This window comes from Lissotriton vulgaris, chromosome 7 (genome assembly GCF_964263255.1).
Source record: "Lissotriton vulgaris chromosome 7, aLisVul1.2, whole genome shotgun sequence".
NCBI lineage: Eukaryota > Metazoa > Chordata > Amphibia > Caudata > Salamandridae > Lissotriton > Lissotriton vulgaris.
This window is the reverse complement of record NC_141695.1, coordinates 1,520,494,011-1,520,515,306: the sequence shown is the minus strand read 5'-3', so window position 1 is coordinate 1,520,515,306 and position 21,296 is coordinate 1,520,494,011. Positions and strand designations below refer to the sequence as shown.

At 47.5% G+C, this 21,296-nt stretch overlaps 1 protein-coding gene across 2 annotated transcripts in view; it reads left to right on the top strand.

Moving 5' to 3' along the window:
* Positions 1 to 21,296, top strand: part of LOC147705920 (deoxynucleoside triphosphate triphosphohydrolase SAMHD1-like) — a 1,309,615-nt gene that overhangs the window by 932,504 nt on the left and 355,815 nt on the right. For both annotated transcript variants that reach the window (XM_086932390.1, XM_086932391.1), the window contains exon 11: positions 2,541 to 2,656. In XM_086932390.1, coding sequence (XP_086788516.1) covers positions 2,541 to 2,656 — 116 coding nt within the window. The remainder of the gene's footprint in view (positions 1 to 2,540; positions 2,657 to 21,296) is intronic.

Here is a 21,296-nt window from a genome sequence, read left to right as displayed (position 1 = left end):
GCCAGGGCGGACAAACTCAGCTGCAGGTGCATGATGGATCACGAATGGCGTCTGAACTCTGACGTGGCGCAAGGCCTCTTTCAGCAGTGGGTAGAGCCTTGGTTAGATCTATTCGCCACCGACGAGAACGCACAATGTCATCAGTTCTGCGCGTTGGAATTTCCAAGGCGGCACTCGCTCGGTGACGCTTTTCGTCGCAAGTGAAGTTGCGGTCTGTTGTTTGCCTTTCTGCCTATACCAATTCTGCCCAGAGTGCTGAAGAAGATTAGGCGAGACCGGGCCCAAGTCATCCTTGTGGCTCCGGACTGGGCTCGAATATACTGGTATCCCGAGCTACTCGGCATGTCAGTCGATCCCCTGATTAGTCTGCCTCTTTGGGAGGACCTTCTGTCGCAGCAGCAGGGGACGGTCCTCCACCCGAACATGTCCAGTCTCCACCTACATGCGTGGAGATTGAGCGGCGACAGTTGAGGCCATTTGACTTGCCTCCTGAAGTCTATGATGTGATTCTGGCAGCCAGGCGTCCCTCCACAAAATCAGTATAAGCCTGCAGGTGGAACAAATTTGTGGCATGGTGCACAGCAAAGGCTGCGGATCCACTCTCTGTCCCCCTTTCAGAGGTTCCCCTCTTTCTTCTTTTTCTTGCCCAGCAGGGCTCTGCTCTAGGCACTATTTAAGGCTACCTCTCTGCCATTTCTGCCTTCTTGAGGCTTCCTGATCAGCCTTCTCTTTTCAGGTCCCCTGTTGTAAATAGATTCTTGAAAGGCATCACACACATGTTCCCTCTTGTTCCTTTCGTGATGCTTCAGTGGGACTTGAACCTTGTTCTAACTTATTTGATGTGCGCACCTTTCGAGTCACTTCACAATTGCCCTCTTCCTCTTCTGACGCTTAAGACTCCATTCCTGGTTGCCATCACCTCTGCCAGGAAAGTGAGTAAACTCCAGGCTCTATCTTCTGAGCCTCCTTTCCTCTCTGTCCATCCGGACAAAGTTGTCTTGAGAACTCGTCTTTCTTTCCTGCCCAAGGTGGTTACAGCCTTTAATATCGGGCAGTCCATCACCTTGCCCACCTTCTTTCCGCCTCCGCGTCCCTCGAAAGAGGAAGAGAGGCTCCACCGTCTGGACCCAAAACGTGCGCTCTCGTTCTATCTAGACCACACACGCCAGTTCCGGGTGGACGACCAGCTCTTTGTTGGTTACGTGGGTGCTAAGAAGGGACGGGCGGTGCACAAGCGGACCATCTCTCGGTGAGTCGTGTTGTGCATCAAGGTCTGTTACTCTTTGGCTAAAAAGGAGCCTCCTGTTGGGCTGAGAGCCCATTCTAGTCGGGCCACGGCGGCTACTACTGCCCTGGGCCGGGGAGTCCCATTGCAGGACATCTGTCAGGCAGGCACGTGGGCCTCGCTTCACATTTTCGCAAGACACTACTGCCTGGACACCCAAGTCCGGAGAGACGGCTTTTTCGGCCGCTCCGTTCTCCAGGACTTTCTGGTGTGATCTTGGTTCACAGACCCACCACCGGGGTTGGTATTGCTGGGGTATCTATTCTAAGGTAAGGAATCTAACACTAACCTGTTTCTTTCAGATGCACAAGTTACTTACCTTCGGTAACGGTATATCTGTCAGAAACAATAGTTAGTGTTGGATTCATTACCGCCCCACCCATCCTCCCTATTCTGCGAACCAATATCTGGGGTTAACCACATTGACGCTAATGACGAGCTGAGCTCATCATGAGGCACAGTGGAGCTGCACTAATGACGAGCTGAGCTCGTCATGTATAATGGATATGAAGACCCTTCAGCACAGCAGGGGAATCGCTGTAGCATTGATGTGGTTAAGGTATTTCCCTTTGAGGGCCCTAGTTTCATGGCACCAGTGTCGGTCTCTGGCATGGCTCTGCGTTATTGGCGCGGAAAGCTATGTACAAGAACTTACGTCAGCGCGCGAGGGCGGCGTCTAAGTACTCCGACGTCATTTTGGCGACGCCGACGACTGACGCGCAGCCGCAGACGACTCCTACCGACGCGCAGGGGTACTGCTACTCAAAACTTTCCGGATCCAGTCGGATCTAGTCTGACGCCTGGGGATATCCTAAGGTAAGGAATCTAACACTAACTACTGTTTCTTACAGATATATCGTTACCGAAGGTAAGTAACTTGTGCGTCAGGTTGAGCCAAGATTGCCTTAATATGTTAACCATAGTCATCACATTTTCACTAAACGTGTATATCTAGTACTAAATACTGGTTAAATAGACAATTGACTAACCACTGAGTTTCCAAACATTGCATTACCCTCCAAGAGTAAGCTTTAACTGCTAGTTCTTGTTACCCCTCTGAACGTTAAAGCCTAAATTAAATGGAGTTTCTCTGCATTTCGGCCAGCTTTTACTGGCATCTAATGGCTGTAGTTGCAGCTAAAGCAGGCAATACTGACAAAGATTGCGCAGTTGCCCCTGATTTTCCTGGGCACTGGAGGATTTTCTGCCATCATTTTTTATGAAAACAAATATTTTCAAAATACCTTTTGCACAGGATTACAGATGCTTTGCTGAAAGCGGATCCTTACATCAAAATAGAAGGCGCTAACGGAAAGCTGTATTCCATCTCTACAGCAATAGAGGACATGGAGGCATACACTAAACTCACTGGTAAGGTTCCAGAAAATAGATTTGTCCTACGTGTAATGTGCAAATGTGTTGCAGAAGGCTGTGCATAAACCAAATGTAAACAAAATTGGTTTTTATTATGGAGGGGCTCCATAAGTTGCCTTTCTGTATTTTTTCATCAACTGAACTTGCCTTTCCACATGGAGACACATGATAATATGGAGTTGGCACTCCCATATAATGCAGTAATCATAATTCTACTTTTTTTTTAACCTTAATTACTTTTTGACAGAATGAAATTCTAAGGGACCATATTTTCAGTGAACATTTCACCATTTTGCTAATTTCTATAAACTCGTAGAGCATCCCTATAAATTCATGTGTAAGCATCACATTTTCTTTGTCAACCCTTCAAAAATATGTTTGTAGGATGTGCTGATCAATGTACCAATTTGGGATTTGCTTTTCTCACATCAGTAGTTTTCTTGCCGGTTTCTTAGCATACTAACATAAGATGGTACACACCAGAAACTAATGTACATAAAGCTTGTGAAAGATTAATCTTTCCCTCCCAGAAGTGATGCCTGAATTAGTACCACATTTAGATATCAATAGGGATAGCTCTGTTTATAGTATGTGCTGCTAAGATTACATGCTCTGCACATCCCGAACATCTAATGTTGAGTTCTAATGTTTTGCAGGTTGATAATTCTTTGAAGTATAAGTTTCTTTTTTTAGATAACTTGTGATCCCTCACCTAAACCCACCGTGAAATAGGATAAAAAAATACAGCGAAGATTGTGTTTTTCCACAGGTTTTGATATACTTCTTGAGCTCCTGGACTGTCAAGCTACAGTCAACATCCTTTTGACTCTAGTCATCGGTATTGGCACCAACTGCAATGATAGACTCACTTTCAACCACAATGCTACTAATTCAGTAGTGCCCAGAGCGTTACTCTGTGCACCAGGTCATATGAGAATGACTTGAGGGAGGGAGGTAATGGAAAACATGTCCTTCCAATTTTGTCCTAAGTGCAAATCGAAGCTCTTGTGGTCAGACCATCAGTGACTTTGCAAACCCTGCTTACCTCGGTGCCACGAGGGATCAACCTGTTCAGCTTAGCAGACCTTAAAAAAATATTAAGCCAATCTACTTTAGGAGAGCCAGTCAGTGGACACAATAAAATGCATCATCACAGTCTTGCGAAGTCAGCACTGGTCTTCAGATACGAAGACCTCAAAGGGTCTCACTCTGAAGAGGAAGGCCAATCTGGATTCCCAAGTGGTGAAGTATAACAGAGTAACAAAACCCTTTTCCTGAGAGGCTCAGATGTTAGAGAATAGCTAACTCCTGGAGCCCCAGTGAAACTTGCACCTGAGACAAAGTGTTCACCAAAGACTCACAAACCTCAACCAACATCTGAGGATTAGCAGCCACATTCTTACCCTCTAGCCCACTCTCAGAATTCACCCTCTAAAAGAATCTTGTTTGGAAGTTGAGTTCTGTGCTCAAGGGAGTCTTGGCAGCAAGCCTTCAGACAGTACCAAGAGGCCTCAACAGTCTGCTTTACCACTGAACCTTCCTCAGCTCCAGAGTAGCCATGGCCCAAGGGTTCTGAAACTGTAGTCCAAGCCATGTGTTCTCAACAGCAAGGAACCAACCCGCAGTCTTTGTGGCAAAAGTTGGTTACGAAACAAACTGGAGACTGCTCTCAGCTCCAGGCTCAACGTAGGGTGACACAGCCCTGGCCATTGAGCTTCCAGAAGTGCCTGACTATGCACTACTGTTGAAAATACACAGTGTCCAAGCTTCGCCTCTAGGTATTCATACCACAGTCCATGGACAATATAGTATGGATGAACTGGTCAAAGATACTTGCTTATGCTTTTTCTCCACTACCTCTCGTATCTTAAGTAGTGAGGAAGTTGATGCAGACATTCATGACTTGTTCTTGTCGTGCTGGCATGGGCAAACAACATTGGTACAATTGCTACTGGAAATGTCTGTCCAGCAACACAAGAAGTTGACCATGATAGTAAACCTCTTGAATCTGCATCAGGGTCAACTGCAGCTTCATAATCTCAGGGAAATAGTCCATCTGATTTGGCACTTGAGGTCTTAGAGTTTGGCTACTTACATGTACCTGAGGAAAGTATGCATATTCTGCAGCAAAATTAAAGTGCATTGTCCATTACTGGCCACACAAACAGAGCCTGTAAAAGCAAGATGTTTTCAGGACATAATATGCTGTATGTTGCACTTTTGATAGGTGTGGTTGGCATATACATTAATCAGATGCCACTTGAGTCATAACATTCTTATGAAATGCAATATCTTTCTTGGTAAGTAGTATTCTTAGTGGCAACCACTTCTTCAAACAAGAGTAGAGGAATCTTTCTTCCAGGTTCACAGGATTGAGTTTTGACAAGGAGAAATCTTCACTTCCTGGTAAAGGTGGTCTCCTTTTTTAATGTCAGTCAAACCATTGATTTACTAGTTTTCTTTCCTCATCCGGAGAGAGTGGGTCAAAGAGAATGACGCACATTAGACTTTAGAGCTCTAATGTAGTATATCGATGTGATTAATTCCAGCTCAAAATGAAGCAACTTTTTGTTGAGTACGTAAAATTCACTCAGGAAATCCAGTTTTAAAGTCTGGTCTTACGAGATGAATAGTCAAGTGCATCCAAGTTTGTTACGCCAAAGCAAAACAAACTTTGCATGCTGTGGCCAGCGAACATTCTACTGCAAAGAAGGTTGCAACAATGCCTTTCATGGGCAACATACTAATACTGCTAATTAGTCAACACCATACACTTTGACTAGACACTACTGTGTGGACAGTCAAGCCTGGCAAGAAGCGGAAGTCAGTCAAATAGTATTTAGAATCTTATTCCAAACATCTACCTCATTTGTTTGGAAGCCAGTTCTTACGGTAGGAGTGCACTCCTTTATAGTCTATGTTTTTGGCATAAATAATATGGCCGCTGCAGGGTCGAGCTGCGATGAGGCTTCTGGGCTCGGTATCATTCTATAGATCTAAATCCTACTTAAACCTGCCACTATGCCCCAGCACTCCTGCAACCCTGCTGCTGGCCCTCGGCAACATTATTAGAGAAACATGTATTTGCCCCTTGGGGATCCTGCCTTTGAAGGCTGTCTCCTGTTGGTCAACCCCCCCTGATCCTGAGGACTACAAGAGATCTCCTCCCGATCATACTAAGACTGATGTTGGCCTCACCAAAACTGAGACCGCGTACCTCCTTGCCTCTGTGCCCTTAAGAACACGGACAGACAACTGGCTTCTGTTGAAACCCACGAGCAGGGGACCATGCTGAGGTCTACGTGACTTATCCTGATGCCGGCTGCCTCGTGCACATCCTACATTCTGCCATACTGTTGCGCTGCCCTCATCCTGCTTTTAGGAGCACGCTGCTTATCAGACCTCCAACACCTATGAGCGCTTTCTGCCTAGACGCCAACACTAGCGCATCAATAGTAGCGGGCTTCCAGAAGAACAATGGGGCTGATTGGCTAGTCTTCAGCCTACGGTGAGTTCCCCTGTTATGCTGTGTATGCGGTGAGTGTCTCTGTCTGTGGGGACATTGCTACTGTTTTCATTTGGTATGCGTTCACCCTGACTCAGGTAATTGGAACAAGGGCCACCATTTTTCTCTTCCAATACCAATTTTCCTTGGCATTCTTAGCAAATGCAGGCCTCCCAACAGTCATCGATAATGACAGTACTATCCAGCCCAGTTTTAAATGGAAACTGAAACAGTACTTCATTCATCTCCCTTCTAAAGGTGCAGACATCTTGCAATGAGTTCCTTACATTAGGGTCCTAAATCACAACATTCATAGATAAAGACACAGCCCAGTATTACTTGGAAACTTAAAAAGGACTTCATTCATCTCGCTTCTAAAGGGGCAGACATCTAAAATGAGTTCCCTTCATTAGTCTCCTTCATCACAACATTCAGAGATAAGGATATAGGACTGACAAGTATTTCACGAAAACTGAAACAGGACTTCATTCATCTCTCTTCTAAAGGGGCTGACATCCTGGAATTAGTTCCATACATTAGGGTCCTACATCTACTCTCCTCCTTATCACCCTAGTACCTCGCTATAAAGTTTCCTCCTCATGGAACTATCACACACCACCGCACTGAACCCCCTACTATCCCCTGCCGGACACATCTAATTTATCTAGCCACCAAACCTAACAAAAAACGCTTCACAAAATCTCCAACACAAGCTGCTTAAATTGAATACAGAAACCCTCTTCCTAGATTCCTACTTCTGCTGCAATAAGGGTTTGATAATCAATGATCTAATATGTTTTACCAACTGTAGCGCACAATGGAGGAAAGTATTCTATCACCCCCTCATCTGTTTACAGTGCTAAAACCACCATCACCATTTATAACAATGGCACTGTACTCAGCCAATCCTCCAATCACATTGTAGTGCTCTTTGACAGTCTCTTCTCCCACATTAAGAATAAGATAGGTAAAGATGTAACACCCACCCCCTTATCTCCGCTACCAACTTCCTGAAGGATCACCACATCCCATCTATCCCTTTACTCATTCCATCCCACCACTCTCCGGTGTCTTCTACCCTCTCTCCCACCCATGCCATCATTAATACCCAGATTCCTCACTCCCTTCTTGAGAGTCTCAACCCTAACCCAAGTTGCCACATCACCCCAGTACAGAATATTACTACCTACCTAAGATTGCCAACCCCACCACAATTCACCATCTCCATCAATACCTCTCCCCAATCTACATGCAATCCAAATGTCATCTCTAATCCTATAATTGACAGTAATAACTCCTCTCCTGGTCAAGTATTTAGCACTGTGAAGCCGTTCATGACTTCCACTACTCCTAATTTCCTCACCTCTTTAGATAAGACTAGACCCCTCCATGACATTGCTTCCTCAAGACAGGATCTAAACATAACTCACTAAACTTCTTCCAATCCCTAAACCTTCCTCCCACCTAACCCCCAAACCATACAACGCTACAAAGTTATTGACCAAAACCCCATCCCCATATCCCAGGGCTGCCCCAAATCGCTAGTCCCCTCACCCCAAAACCTCTCACACATTTCCCCCAAATCAATGCAACAATACCTCTGCTCTCCGGTCAACACTAGATGACTTAACAAGCATTTACAATGCAATGGTCTGGTCTCGGCATTATTAAAGGTAGAGCTATTGGCATTGCTCATGAATTTTTTTTTTTAATCATAAATAAATGGCATTGTCATTTACAATGCCAATAGCTTAATCGCTCGCAAATGCATGACCTATTGTATTTACACCCACACAGAGCCACACACACACAGCCACCCACACACACATACAGAGCCACCCACACAGTCATTTACATAGAGCCACCTACACAGAGCCACCCTCACACAGACCGAGCCGCCCACACATAGAGCCACCTACAAAAAAAGCTATCCACACAGAGCCACACACACAGAGCCACACACACACACAGCCACACACACACACACACACAGCCACACACACACACACACACACAGAGCCACACACACACACACAGAGCCACACACACAGAGCCACACACAGACAGAGCCACACACAGACAGAGCCACACACAGACAGAGCCACACACAGACAGAGCCACTTATGATCCAAGCTTCTGCTAACTAAAGGCATAATGCCATCACTGATAGATATATGTAATGACCATATGGCTAGGCCCTCCTCATTAAGCCTTGAATCTCACCCCTCAAGTATGAAATCAAGGCAGTGTTCCTGAGTTAAAGTATAGCCCATCTCCCCCTTGGAAATACATACACATGGTAGCCGCTCAGGCAAGAGACATTGTACCGAACACAATTCATCAAAGACTAGAAAATCCAGGCATCAAGCAAAAGAAAACATGTTCCGTAAGTAGGCTTACGGGTATAAGACTGTCAGCAGGTCTGCAAGAGCCAAGACGTCACAGCAGGAAGGATGGGGGACGAATAGCTTGACCGGGCCAGTTTAAACACTCCCGGCTGATAAAATGAAAATGCGAGTAGTTGTGTGCCAACACAAAATGTCTCCGTTCGACATTCTAACTAGGCTGCACTCCTGTAATAGCAATGTCATCCTATAGCGAACAATTGATGAAAAACTGAGTTTCATAAACACTTTCAGCCTGAGAAAGCACGATTGGAGATGCCAGTAGAGAGGACCTAGTCACTTGTATCAACATGCCACAGAGCAAAGTGTGAAGTCCTCGCACCTCGGGGAATTCACTGACCTGTTCGAGGAGGTCGAGACCTGATTGGAAAGATGTTTTTACTCTTGATGATGTGATTCTTCTATACGAATTACAAAGATTGAAGTTCAAGAAAACAAACATTCATTCACAAATATCAGACAAGTAAGTTACACATACTGCAGTGCTGTGAGAAAGTGAATAACTGAAACAGCAGCAACTGCAACGTGCACTTAACTCCCCCTTGCATTTTTCGGCAGCTCAAACCTTGTAAAAATGCATTGGAGGCAAATATGGGGCAAATTCTGCCACACGAGAACGCACAATCCAACTCAATACTTTGAAGTTAGACTATAGGTATTCCTGGAATGAGTCCCACTCGACAACTGTGTTTTTTACTTTATTGAATTACCCTAGTTTCGTTGGGCATATAGGGTTGTCCTCGTTTGGTTTATACACAAGACTCGCAACCTGCCCCGAGAGTTGGAAGCATTATTCTGTCCTTCTCTGTTAGCGGACGCCATGTGTCCGTTTGAAGGTCTTACTTCACTGCGTCCCTGATAAATACAGGGAGACTACTTTTCAATGCAATTTACATATGCTTATGCGAACTTCTCATGCTAAAGCTGCCTGCATACTCCTGAGTCCTGACACCACACGCAGACTCCACAGACCCTCCTAGGACACTCTTCTACAGCACCGTTGATTGCTTCATTGAACACTTCAACGCATATTGTCCTATTCCACCGCAAGCCTTCTATGTGCTATGCCGTTTATCGATTTCAGGAGGATAAAAGTTTAAATTGGCTATGCCAGGATTATAACCCATGACCATGACTCGAGATTACCGAGCCGTGTGCAACAGGTGCGAAGTCCAGTGAGTTGCTCTACCTACCACTAAGACAGGACGTGCGCAGATGTATAACTCCTCTGCAGGGCACCGTGCTCTTCTAAATCTAGTTTTGCCAACTTGGTGGGCACTTACACAATAGATACAGTTCTTAACTATGCTTAATCTACGCATGCTTCTCATTTCATCGGCCGTGGAAGGATGAATAGCTAACTCGAGATGTCAGCCGCGACCATCGCGTTGTCCAGATGAGCATATCGGATAATTGTTTTCATTTAGTGCTTGGAGCCAACTTCTGATGCCAGCACTTGCAATTTTTCCTCGAGTTGCTTCCACGGCAGTCAGACGGTGCTTCCGTTTAACTAATGCTTCAGTTTAATTGTTTATCCGCTGTTCATCTGTTGTTCAGTTAATAAGGATAAATCTAAAACCCACGTCACGGTTGGATCCAGTCGAAAGCACTAGAGCTCGGAGAGAATTAAGAAACAGCAGCCAAATCTCAGCTTCTCTATTTGAACACATCGTGTGCCCCTAGACAAATCATGTATCTCACTGTACCTTTGTCCCTTTAGCAACCAAAAAAGTGGCGCAACAACGACGGTTCCGTTCGCAGTAAGCGATGTGCAAGAACATTCATTCATTCACAGATGGCAGACTCGAATTTCTACTGGGGACGCACTGGTTTTAGGAGCAGGTGCACGACCTACTGGGCTATTTCGAAAGCATGTGACAGCAGCGGCGTAAAAGAAGTCTAATTATCTTTGTCCAGCAGCGATTTCACAATCCCAGAGCCTACGGTGCCAGCCCCTCCTAGAACCAGGACCATCTGTCTGAGGACATGTTGGTGGGCACGGCAGCGGCAGCAGTGGCGGTGGACGGTAGGCAGTGCAAGCTCTCAGCTCGCTGTGCAATACATGCCTTTTAGTACTGTGGAGGCAGTGTGGCCCTACCCCCTGCGCTTCGAGGCTTGCCTTTCACCAAGGAAACCACTCCTCTGATTTTTTGTTCTAACCCACCGCGAACATTGCTTGTTTAGCTAGCCTGGCACTGAATATTCCCCCGCACAGTTACCAAGGCGGCTTGGTGGGTTGGCACACCCGCTTCTTGTGTAGGCGCCCGCAAGTGTGAGTGTCACGCACGTTATGGGCTGCAGCTCGGTCCTATTCATTAAACTATTGACCATTGTGATGCCAACGTATGCAAAGGCAGCGTGCTACTAGCGCCAAGAGGTAGACACGAACTGCCAGCCATAAGAGGCGTGCATTCGGATATACTTTAAAAGTTCAGTTCTGCGTTTTCTGGAGCTTTAAACGTGAGCATCTGACGGCTTTCTTAAAGTCCAGCGAGTCTGCTAAAGGGGCGGCTCGAAGTCAGTGACAATGCGGCTCGATGGGAGAAAGGATAGCACAGTGCGAGGCGGCCCAATCAGATGTAAGCCCCGTCCTTTTCAGACTGGGAGTCGTGTTTTTTAGGTTTGAGTAACGGATGACGTCACAGATAGAAAGAACCTAAAAAACATGCCCCCGAATCTGGAAAAGACGGGGCTTAAAGGGAGTGACGCCCCTCTCCTCCAATGGCTGGTCAGCATTTACGAGGCCAGCCAATGGAGAAGAGGGGCGGGTTCAAGCCCCCTACACTAAGAAACATAACATCTCGGAGCTCCGCCCACGGCTTACACAGTGCGACGGAGTCCTCGACCTAACAAGCCCCCTACACTAAGAAACATAAAATCTCGGAGCTCCGTCGACTCCGCTCTCTGCTTACGCAGTGCAATGGAGTCTTCGACCTAAAAACAGAAGTTCGAGGCATGTGGGCTGCTGAATTCATATCTGTGCATAGATCGCCGCCTAGTGTTGGGTCCGGATGATTGCACATTGTTGTCCTGGAAGAGTCTTCGAAGTATCACGAGATAGGTGGCTCCTCCCCTGGACTACAGTGCGCATGGGCATCGCCTCCATCCCCAGATTGTTTTTTTCCGCCATTGGGTTCGGATGTGTTTCGGTTCCCTCTGTCGGGACCGATAGTTGTTTACGTTTCTACTTGAGACCAAAAGGTCTTTAGGCTGGGCGTCGGTATTGTTTCGTTCGGGTTTGTCTTCCTTCTCAGCTCCGAACGCTTCCTGCCCCTCCGCGTGCTGTCGGCGCGGACGGGCCTACTCGACGCTCCAAGTTACTGAACATGGAACGGACTCCGTTCAAGAGGTGCCCGGTGTGCACCTCCAAGTATTCACACCTCGACGTGCACCCTGTGTGCAACAAGTGTTTATCACCGGACCATGACGAGGCCAGATGTATGGCCTGCTCAAAGTTCCGGTGCAAGAAGACCCTAAAGCATCGTCGGGCCGCTCGACTCCAGGCCCAGTTGTCGGCACCCCCTGCGCCCCCGCCGGACAACATCTTTGAAGAATTTGAAGAAGACGAAAATGTCTTTCAGGTTTCGGACTCTAGCCCTGCGTCGGAGGGAGATGACTACGACGCTGGAGATGAGGAGTTTGATGAAGCCGGCGACGAGGTAGGGGACGACGATGGGGCCATTGCCACCGTGGGGGATAGCTCGGAGGAGGAGCACCCCCAAACTGACTCAGGGGTCAATCCCCAACATACGGCCCAGGTCGAGGGATCGCCTTCGGGCCTTACCCAAGACCTTGCTAATAGTCCAACTGCCCCGCCTCTCGGCCCGGCCACGGACATTTCTGATGCGCCACTCCCGTTGAAGAAAACGAAAGTGAAGCCATCGGGATCCACACCATCGGTTTCGAAACCGAAAGTGAAAGCTCCACTGGTGGGACAGAAGGCTCTAGAGGCGTCAACACCTATGAAAGTCAAGATGGCCGACTTGAAGAGCCACGCCAAGATGGCCGACCCCAAGGCCTCGGGGTCGACGCCGAAGGCAAAGGCGGCCGACGCGGCTGCGTCGGCGCCGTAGATGGTCGAGGTCGACGACCCGAAAAAGGCTCCAAAGAAGCGTCAAGGCGATTCCAAAGCTCCGGCTGCGCCGGCTCCGGCCGTCGGGGCCAAGGATGGCAAGGTGTCGGCTCCGAAGACGCTGCCCCCGGCAGACTCGACTCCCGACTCGGGGAAATCGCTCGAGACGGTCAAGCCCTCTGCAACCTTGACGAAGAAGGTCGCTGAGTCCCTGCAACGGATTCGGAAGGACGCTGTGGTTCCCGATCCGGAGGGCGTGAAGCCAAAGACCGCATCGAAGCCGGCAAAGGTGCAAACGCCTATTCGCTACACCCTGCTGCCAAAGTCGACGCCGAAAGCCTTCGCTCCGAAGCAGGGGGCGGACGTGCCCTCGAAGGAGATGTCGACGTCCAAAGCGTCGTTGGTGGTGTCGAAGCTTCGGCTACAGCCACTCGCGGAGGAAGAGCGCCGAGAGGTCATCATCGACGCCAATACTGGGAAATTGTCCCTCCTCAAACGGAAAATCACCACGGAGCCGGTGCTAGAACATTTTCGGATTCCTCTTAATAACAAGAAGGACTCGGCGGGCGCTTCGGCCCCTATGGAGCCTTCGTCTCCCAAACATGTGGAACGTTCTCCAACGCGTTCTAACGCGGGGGAAGGTGACGATGAAGAGGAGGTCGAGTACAACTATCCGGCGTACTCGGATCCGGAGGAGGAACATGAACCTTGGTCGGCCGGAGCCGACCCAGACGACCCGCAATCGGGTCAGGAACCGCAGCTCTTTGCGGCAAAGACCTCACCGACGGAGGACTCTGCAGCCTTCAACGCCTTGATTGAGAGGGCCGCAGCTAACCATGATGTCGAGCTCCACTCAGATCCTGTGGATGTGGACTTTTTGTTTGACACTTTCTCAGTGGCCGAGAAGTCAGTCAAGACATTGCCAATGCTCAAAGGAGTGCTAAAGCACGCGCCGGAGGTCTTCAAGGAGCCCACTCGGGCGCGTGTCATCAATCCTCGAATTGATAAAAAGTATAAGGCAGCCCCCTCGGATCCAACATACATCAAGGGACACTTGTCACTGGACTCTTTGGTTGTATCCAACGCTCGGAAGAGGGCGAATTCACAGACAACTGGTGACGCTCCTCCCCCAGACAAAGAGTCGAAAATATTCGAGGCCTCAGGGAAAAGGATTGGTGCACAGGCAGCTAACATCTGGCGTATTTCAAACACGCAGGCCCTACTTGCACGCTACGATAGGGCTCACTATGACACCCTAGAGACACTGTTGCAGCACTTACCTGACCAGTACAAGGAGGCTGGGGAGATGTTAATTCAGGAGGGCAAGCTAATCACTAACGCTTCCATCAAATGTGCGCTAGATGTGGCTGACACTGCCTCCAGGGCAATCAACACTAGTGTGTTGCTGAGAAGACATGCATGGCTTCGAATATCAGGCTTTAAACCAGATATACAAACAACCATACTCAACCAAACAGTTAATCCTGACCACCTGTTTGGCCCCGAGGTGGATGCTACACTGGAAAAAATGAAAAAAGACACAGACACTGCTAAGTCTATGGGGGCCCTCCAATCTCAGCAGTTTCGGGGTGGTTCCTTTCGCCGCTCCAATTCCAGAGGCACCTCAAGGGGTCAAGCACCGCAATCCACACAGTACTATAAGGGCAATACCCAAACCTCATACACCAACAAGGGTAGAGGTGGCTACAGAGGCAACAACGTCAAGGGCAGGGGACGTGGAAACAATAGCTCCAGGTCCACCACCGCCAACAAGCAGTGACGTCTTGTCACTGCCCCCCGACCACACAACACCGGTCGGGGGGAGACTCCAGCAGTTCCTGCCCGCGTGGAAATCCATCACCACGGACAGGTGGGTGAGATCTCTTATCCAGTACGGTTACTGTCTGGAACTTACTTCCACTCCACCAAACATACCTCCAAGAAGCCGTCCTATGTCCGGCGAGCACTTGCACTTGTTGCAGCAGGAGGTCACAGTCATGCTGCAAAAAGGGGCAATAGAGCTCGTTCCACTGCAAGAAAGGGGAACAGGGGTTTACTCCCTGTATTTTCTAATCCCCAAAAAGGACGGATCCCTCAGGCCTATCCTGGACCTCAGGCCCCTCAACTGGTATATTCTCTCGGAGCACTTCCATATGCTCACGTTACAGCAGGTGCTCCCTCTGCTTCAACAGGGGGACTTCCTGGCTACACTGGACCTAAAGGATGCATACTTTCATATCCCCCTGCATCCTTCCCACAGGAAGTATCTCAGATTCACAATCCAAGACCAGCACTACCAGTTCAGGGTTCTGCCGTTCGGGGTCACCACAGCGCCAAGAGTCTTTACGAAGTGCATGGCGACTGTGGCGGCGCATCTGCAACGCCAAAACGTCCACGTCTATCCTTATCTGGACGACTGGCTCATTCAGGCAAGAACAGAACAGCAGTGCGCCGACCACGTGTCACGCACTATTCATCTCCTGCACGATCTGGGATTCTCGCTGAACTATCCAAAATCCCATCTCCAGCCCGCCCATGTACGGCAGTATCTGGGCGCGACGATAAACACACTGGCAGCCACTGCGCAGCCAAACTCAGTGAGAATCGCCAGCATCCAAACGCTGATCCAACGATTCAGACCTCAGCACTCGCTTCCAGCGAAGGTGTTCATGCAGTTGATAGGCATGATGGCCTCCTGCATCTCCATCGTCCCGCACGCGAGACTACATATGCGTCCGCTTCAGGAGTGCTTGGCACGTCAGTGGACTCAGGCTCATGGGCAACTGACGGACCTAGTGTTGGTGAGCGGTCGGGCGTACAACTCTCTGCATTGGTGGAATCCACAAAACCTTTGCAGGGGCCGACCGTTCCAGGAGCCTGTGCCACAGATTATCCTGACAACAGACGCTTCTCTCCAGGGATGGGGAGCGCATGTACTCCATTACACGGTGCAGGGACTATGGACACTACAGCAGAGGAAGATGCACATCAACGTTCTGGAACTGATGGCAATCTTCATGGCTTTAAAGGCATTCAAAGTACATCTGTGCAACAAGGTCGTGTTGATCCGGACGGACAACATGACGGCCATGTACTACATTCAGAAGCAGGGAGGAACACACTCTCCTCAGCTGTCTCATCTGGCTCAGAGCATGTGGAAGTGGGCCATTCAGAGGAACATCTTCCTCATGGCGGATCATCTCCCGGGCAAAGACAACCAGATGGCGGACCTGATCAGCAGGCACAGCCACCAAATGCACGAGTGGGAGATACATCCATCAGTACTCCAACCATACTTCCAAGGGTGGGGTCATCCAGAGATAGACCTGTTCGCCACAAAGGAGAACGCAAAATGCCAAAGCTTCGCCGCCAGGTTCCCACACCCGCAATCGCAGGGCAATGCGATGTGGATGAACTGGTCAGGCAGATTTGCGTACGCTTTTCCCCCAGCACCTCTGATACCGCTGGTGGCACGCAAACTCAGGCAGCACTCGATGACTCTCATCCTGGTTGCTCCAACGTGGGCTCGCCAACCATGGTACACCACGTTTCTGGAACTCTCCGTGGTACCGCATCAAAGGCTTCATCTCACCCCCAGCCTTCTGACGCAGAGCCATGGCGACATTCTGCACCCAGATCCGCAACAGCTCAACCTGGCAATCTGGCTCCTGAAGTCCTAGAGTTTGGCTACCTCAATCTTCCCCCCGATTGTATGGACATCAGTCGGGAGGCAAGGAAGCCCACTACTCGAGCTTGTTACGCGGCCAAGTGGAAGCGGTTTTGTCATGTACTGTGTAAACCACGATATTGACCCACGGGACGCTTCCATTCAGAACATTATTTGCTACCTGTTCCACCTGTACCAATGCAATTTGGCGTACTCTTCCATTCGCATTCATTTGTCTGCGATGGCAGCATACCTTCAGAATAGGCAACACCTATCCCTTTTTAAGGTCCCTGCTATCAAGGCTTTTCTGGAAGGACTCAAGAGAGTCATTCCACCGCGGACACCACCAGCTCCAGAATGGAACCTCAATGTAGTTCTTACAAGGCTGATGGGTCCTCCCTTTGAGCCACTGCACTCTTGTGAACTTCAGTTTCTGACTTGGAAGGTTGCTTTCTTAGTAGCGATTACATCGCTACGGAGGGTTAGCGAGTTGCAGGCGCTCACCATCCAAGAACCTTTCTTCCAAGTACACGCTAACAGGGTGGTGCTCCGCACTAACCCTAAATTCTTACCCAAGGTTGTATCTCAATTCCACATGAACCAAACAATTGAGTTACCAGTGTTTTTTCAAAACCCAGAGTCACTGGCGGAGCGGATGCTCCACACCCTTGATGTTAAGAGAGCCTTGATGTACTACGTTGACAGGACTAAAGATTTTCGTAAGACCAAGCAACTCTTTGTTGCTTTTGCCTCACACCACAAGGGAAATGCTATCTCCAAAGCTGGGATCGCTAGGTGGATAGTGAAATGCATTCAGATCTGTTACGCTAAAGCTAAACGCACTCTCACAATTTCACCGAGAGCCCACTCCACCAGAAAGATGGGGGCCTCTATGGCTTTCCTAGGTAACATTCCCTTAGAAGATATTTGTAGGGCAGCCACATGGTCTACCACACATACTTTCACTAAACATTACTGTGTAGATGTGCACTCTAAACAGCAGGCAGCTGTTGGCCAGGCTGTTCTCAAAACGCTTTTTCAAACTGCTGCAGCTGGCACGGGCGGCCGCCGCTAATGGAGGGACTGCTATATATTCTATGCACAGATATGAATTCAGCAGCCCACATGCCTCGAACTGCAAATGCTACTTACCAGTATGCATCTGTTCTTGGCATGTAGGGCTGCTGACATTCATATCGCCCGCCCTCCTCCCCGGCGCCTGTAGCAGCTGCAGTATTTCTTTACACCTATTTTCATACTCTTAGCATAGGGCATCACTCACATATTTCACTCCATCTCTGCCAATGGCTAAAAACAATCTGGGGATGGAGGCGATGCCCATGCGCACTGTAGTCCAGGGGAGGAGCCACCTATCTCGTGATACTTCGAAGACTCTTCCAGGACAACAATGTGCAATCATCCGGACCCAACACTAGGCGGCGATCTATGCACAGATATGAATGTCAGCAGCCCTACATGCCAAGAACAGATGCATACTGGTAAGTAGCATTTGCACTACATCGGATGAGGACTGACATCCAGAACATGGTACATATTACTTCTAAATTGGAGCATAAGATTACTGCCCGAACAGCCAACTCCCCTGCCAACATCCGGCCCCCTCTACCTAAAGGGAGTGGTAACCCAAATCTAAACCTCTCCTCCTGACCTAACAGATCAGTTAATCACTTATCAAACAACAGTATCCTCTCCCTTCTCACCTCTTACAATCATGCCCTTATTAATCCCATGATGCCTGTGGAAAAAATCCAGACTATTATCACTTACCCACATAGGGATACTACTCACAATTTAATATTCATTAATAAGTCTAATATTAAACCAGTCCCCATATCTCATTCATCTACACCTGTAACTAAAACTAACCTAAAATGCCCTTGCTCAATTTATGGTCTGTAGCGAAACATGTAGCTGACATTGCTGACCTCATCCTCATTCTTGACCTGGACCTCCCACTACTCACTGAAACATAGCTTAATGAATTCTCATCCCCCATACTGGACATTCTGGTCCCTCCTAGCCATGAACATCATTCGTTTGGACCGTTCTGGCTATCCTGGTGTTGGCATTGCCTGTATCGATTGGATCAATCTCTCAATAAAACAAAGTCAGACTCGATCACTGTCCTTCGAATATCTGGGAATCAATATCTTAACTACAGACAGCACATTATGTACACTGCCCATGATCTCCCACCCTTCTGGTAATAATTACACATTCATGGAACAAATTATGGAGGTCATCACCAGCAAAGGATCATACCACAGGCAGATTTTTCTTGCCAATTTCAATATCAATTGGAATGACAAAAATGACTCATGGTGAATAGCTTCAAATCCTTCCTTCACAACTTCAATTTGCTTCAAGAATGCCTCAGCCCGACGTATAACAAAGGGGGCCACGTTAGATATAGTATCGAAGGAGCACACCATCAACATTTAATCTATCCTACTATGTGACTGGACACACCACCACTGCAACATGTTTTTCATATCAGAAAGGGTAGTTCTCTCCAAAGGACAAACAGTGAAAGCCAAATGCTGAGTCTGAGAAACAAGAAATATCAACCCTCTTATGTTTTCTGCTCTCAGCAGTAACATGCTATCTTCCTCCACTAACATCTCAGACACGCATGACCTCACTGACCACTATATCAACTCCATGTCATGGACACCATCGTCCTAAACAACTGAAAAAACCCAGATCTAACCCATGGTTCAATTGCAGCCTCAATAAGGAACAGTGCTCGCGAAAATCAGCGGAAAGGACATGGGGACTTTAACTTTCTACGTCCAACCTCAATCTACTGAAACAAAAAAGGAAAACCTTTAAATTGTCAAAAATCAAACAAATAAGAAATGTAATTCCCCTCTCATCTGAAAAGTCAACTCCAACTAGTTGCAATGTATTTGCCTCTTTCTTCATCGAGAAAATGAATTTTATCGACAGTGATCTCCAGAACGCCATAAAGCTCTTATCCATCAAAGTCCTTCTGCCTCTCTCGCCCTTACCTCAAGGAAAACGCCTTGAAAGCCACTCCCTCAAACCCAAACACAATGCCTCCCGGTCCATCTTCAAGACCCTCCACGAATCTGACATCTTAAAAATTATATCCTACCTGAAACACACTAACCATTTCATTGACCACTTACGGTCCAACTTCCTCTAAGAGATCAAACACTTCCAGTGGACCCTTCAATGCCTCCCTAACACAAGGCTCTATACCAGATTGTCTAAAACATGGCCAGGTTATCCCTATATTAAAAAAAATAATGCCAATCAGTAACAGGCACATGTACCAAGGTAGGATTTTGCGAGTCCTTAATTGCAATTATTAAGGAATCACAATTAAGGACTCGCAAAAGCCTATGCATGTAGGAATCGCTAAAAAAATAGCGATTCCTAAGCTTTCCTTAATTGCGAATTGCAAATTGCGAGTCACAATTAAGGAATGGCTTCCCATTCATTCCTATGGGCCTACAGGCCAATAGGAATGAATGGGAAATTAGGCATGCAATTTCAAGGGTGCAAAGGTGTCAAAATGACACCCTGCTGCACCCCTGAAATTGTGATGTGCACCCATGTTGCATGCACACATGCACCCAGGGGCATGTGTGCATGTGTAACCTGAAACCTTGAAAAGGTTTTTGCAAAATACAGACCAGAGTAATTTCTCTGTATTTTGTGGCCCCAAATAGCGAATTTGCTATTTTTAAGTGCTTCTAGCATTGCATTTAAATAATCGCAAATGCGATTCCTTCAATGTATTTGCAATTTAAGAAATCGCAATAAATTGCGATTTCTTAAATTGCGAGTGTCTAACACTTTAATGTACTGCAAAAGGCCTTTTTGTGGGCGCAAACAACAGATTTTTGCAAATCACACCGTTTGCGCTCGCAAAAACCTTTGATGCATGTGCCCCAACAATCTTAACAGCTACTGCCCAATCTCCAATCCCACTAAAAATCAGGAATTCTCTCACGCTGCAACGCAAGTAAAGACTCGCACTCCGCGAAGGATAATCCACACCAATTTTATGCTGTTGACACGTTTGGACCTGCCAGTCTTGGTCAAAGCCATGAATACAAGTGAAAGTGCCCCATTTCATTTAAAAAGAGATTTCAAATATGTATAAACACAGTGAAAAGACTTAAAGAACCTTGCACATAATGATCACTTCACAGGGAAGCCTATTCGCTCATAACAGCAAAACACACAAGATGATGGACGGATTGTTGCACAATGGCAAAACATTCACCCCCAGTCACAGATCTGGGTTTAATCCATCGTTATTTTGCTCTTAGATTCTTAGATCTCTTCTTCTTAAAAGTGCTCTTTTGAGGGTCAAGGTAGAGCCTGCCCAGATACTCAGGGTATCTGGATGAGGGCTCTGTGAAGAAGCATGCCACTAGGAGTTCCTAGCTGGTGAAAGTCCTTTAAAACAACCATTGCTGGTTAAGAGAAAGAAATATTAAGAATCTAGAAAGAGGGTTCTGTAGTAGGGGATCTCTGTGTTGCAACATTACGAGTGCCTACGCTACGGCTGTAGCTAGTATCATAAGGTGGGCCTATAATCTTCTCCATTCTAAGGAAGGCACTCTTCGAAATTTACTAAAAATCGAGACATTTAACATCGGTTCCACCAATCTCACTTTTTTAAAAAATATGCAAGAGGCTTTTCAGCTAGCTAAAATCAGCGTAGAAATATTGTCTACATGGTCTCCAGCCCAACTCAAACTATTTTTAAAAAAATTCACCCCTAAATTGAGTTATGACATTGATTATTCACATTGTGTTAGCTTATCTTTGTATAAGACCTACGCAAACTCCCATGAATATAAGCAATACTTACCCTACCTAGACTACACCCTTACACATGGCGCAAGACGCGCAATCATGATGCTGCGTCTAGGAACCCTTCCTGTATTAACTCTTACTTCTACTTGGAGATCAGAAAAGACAGCTTT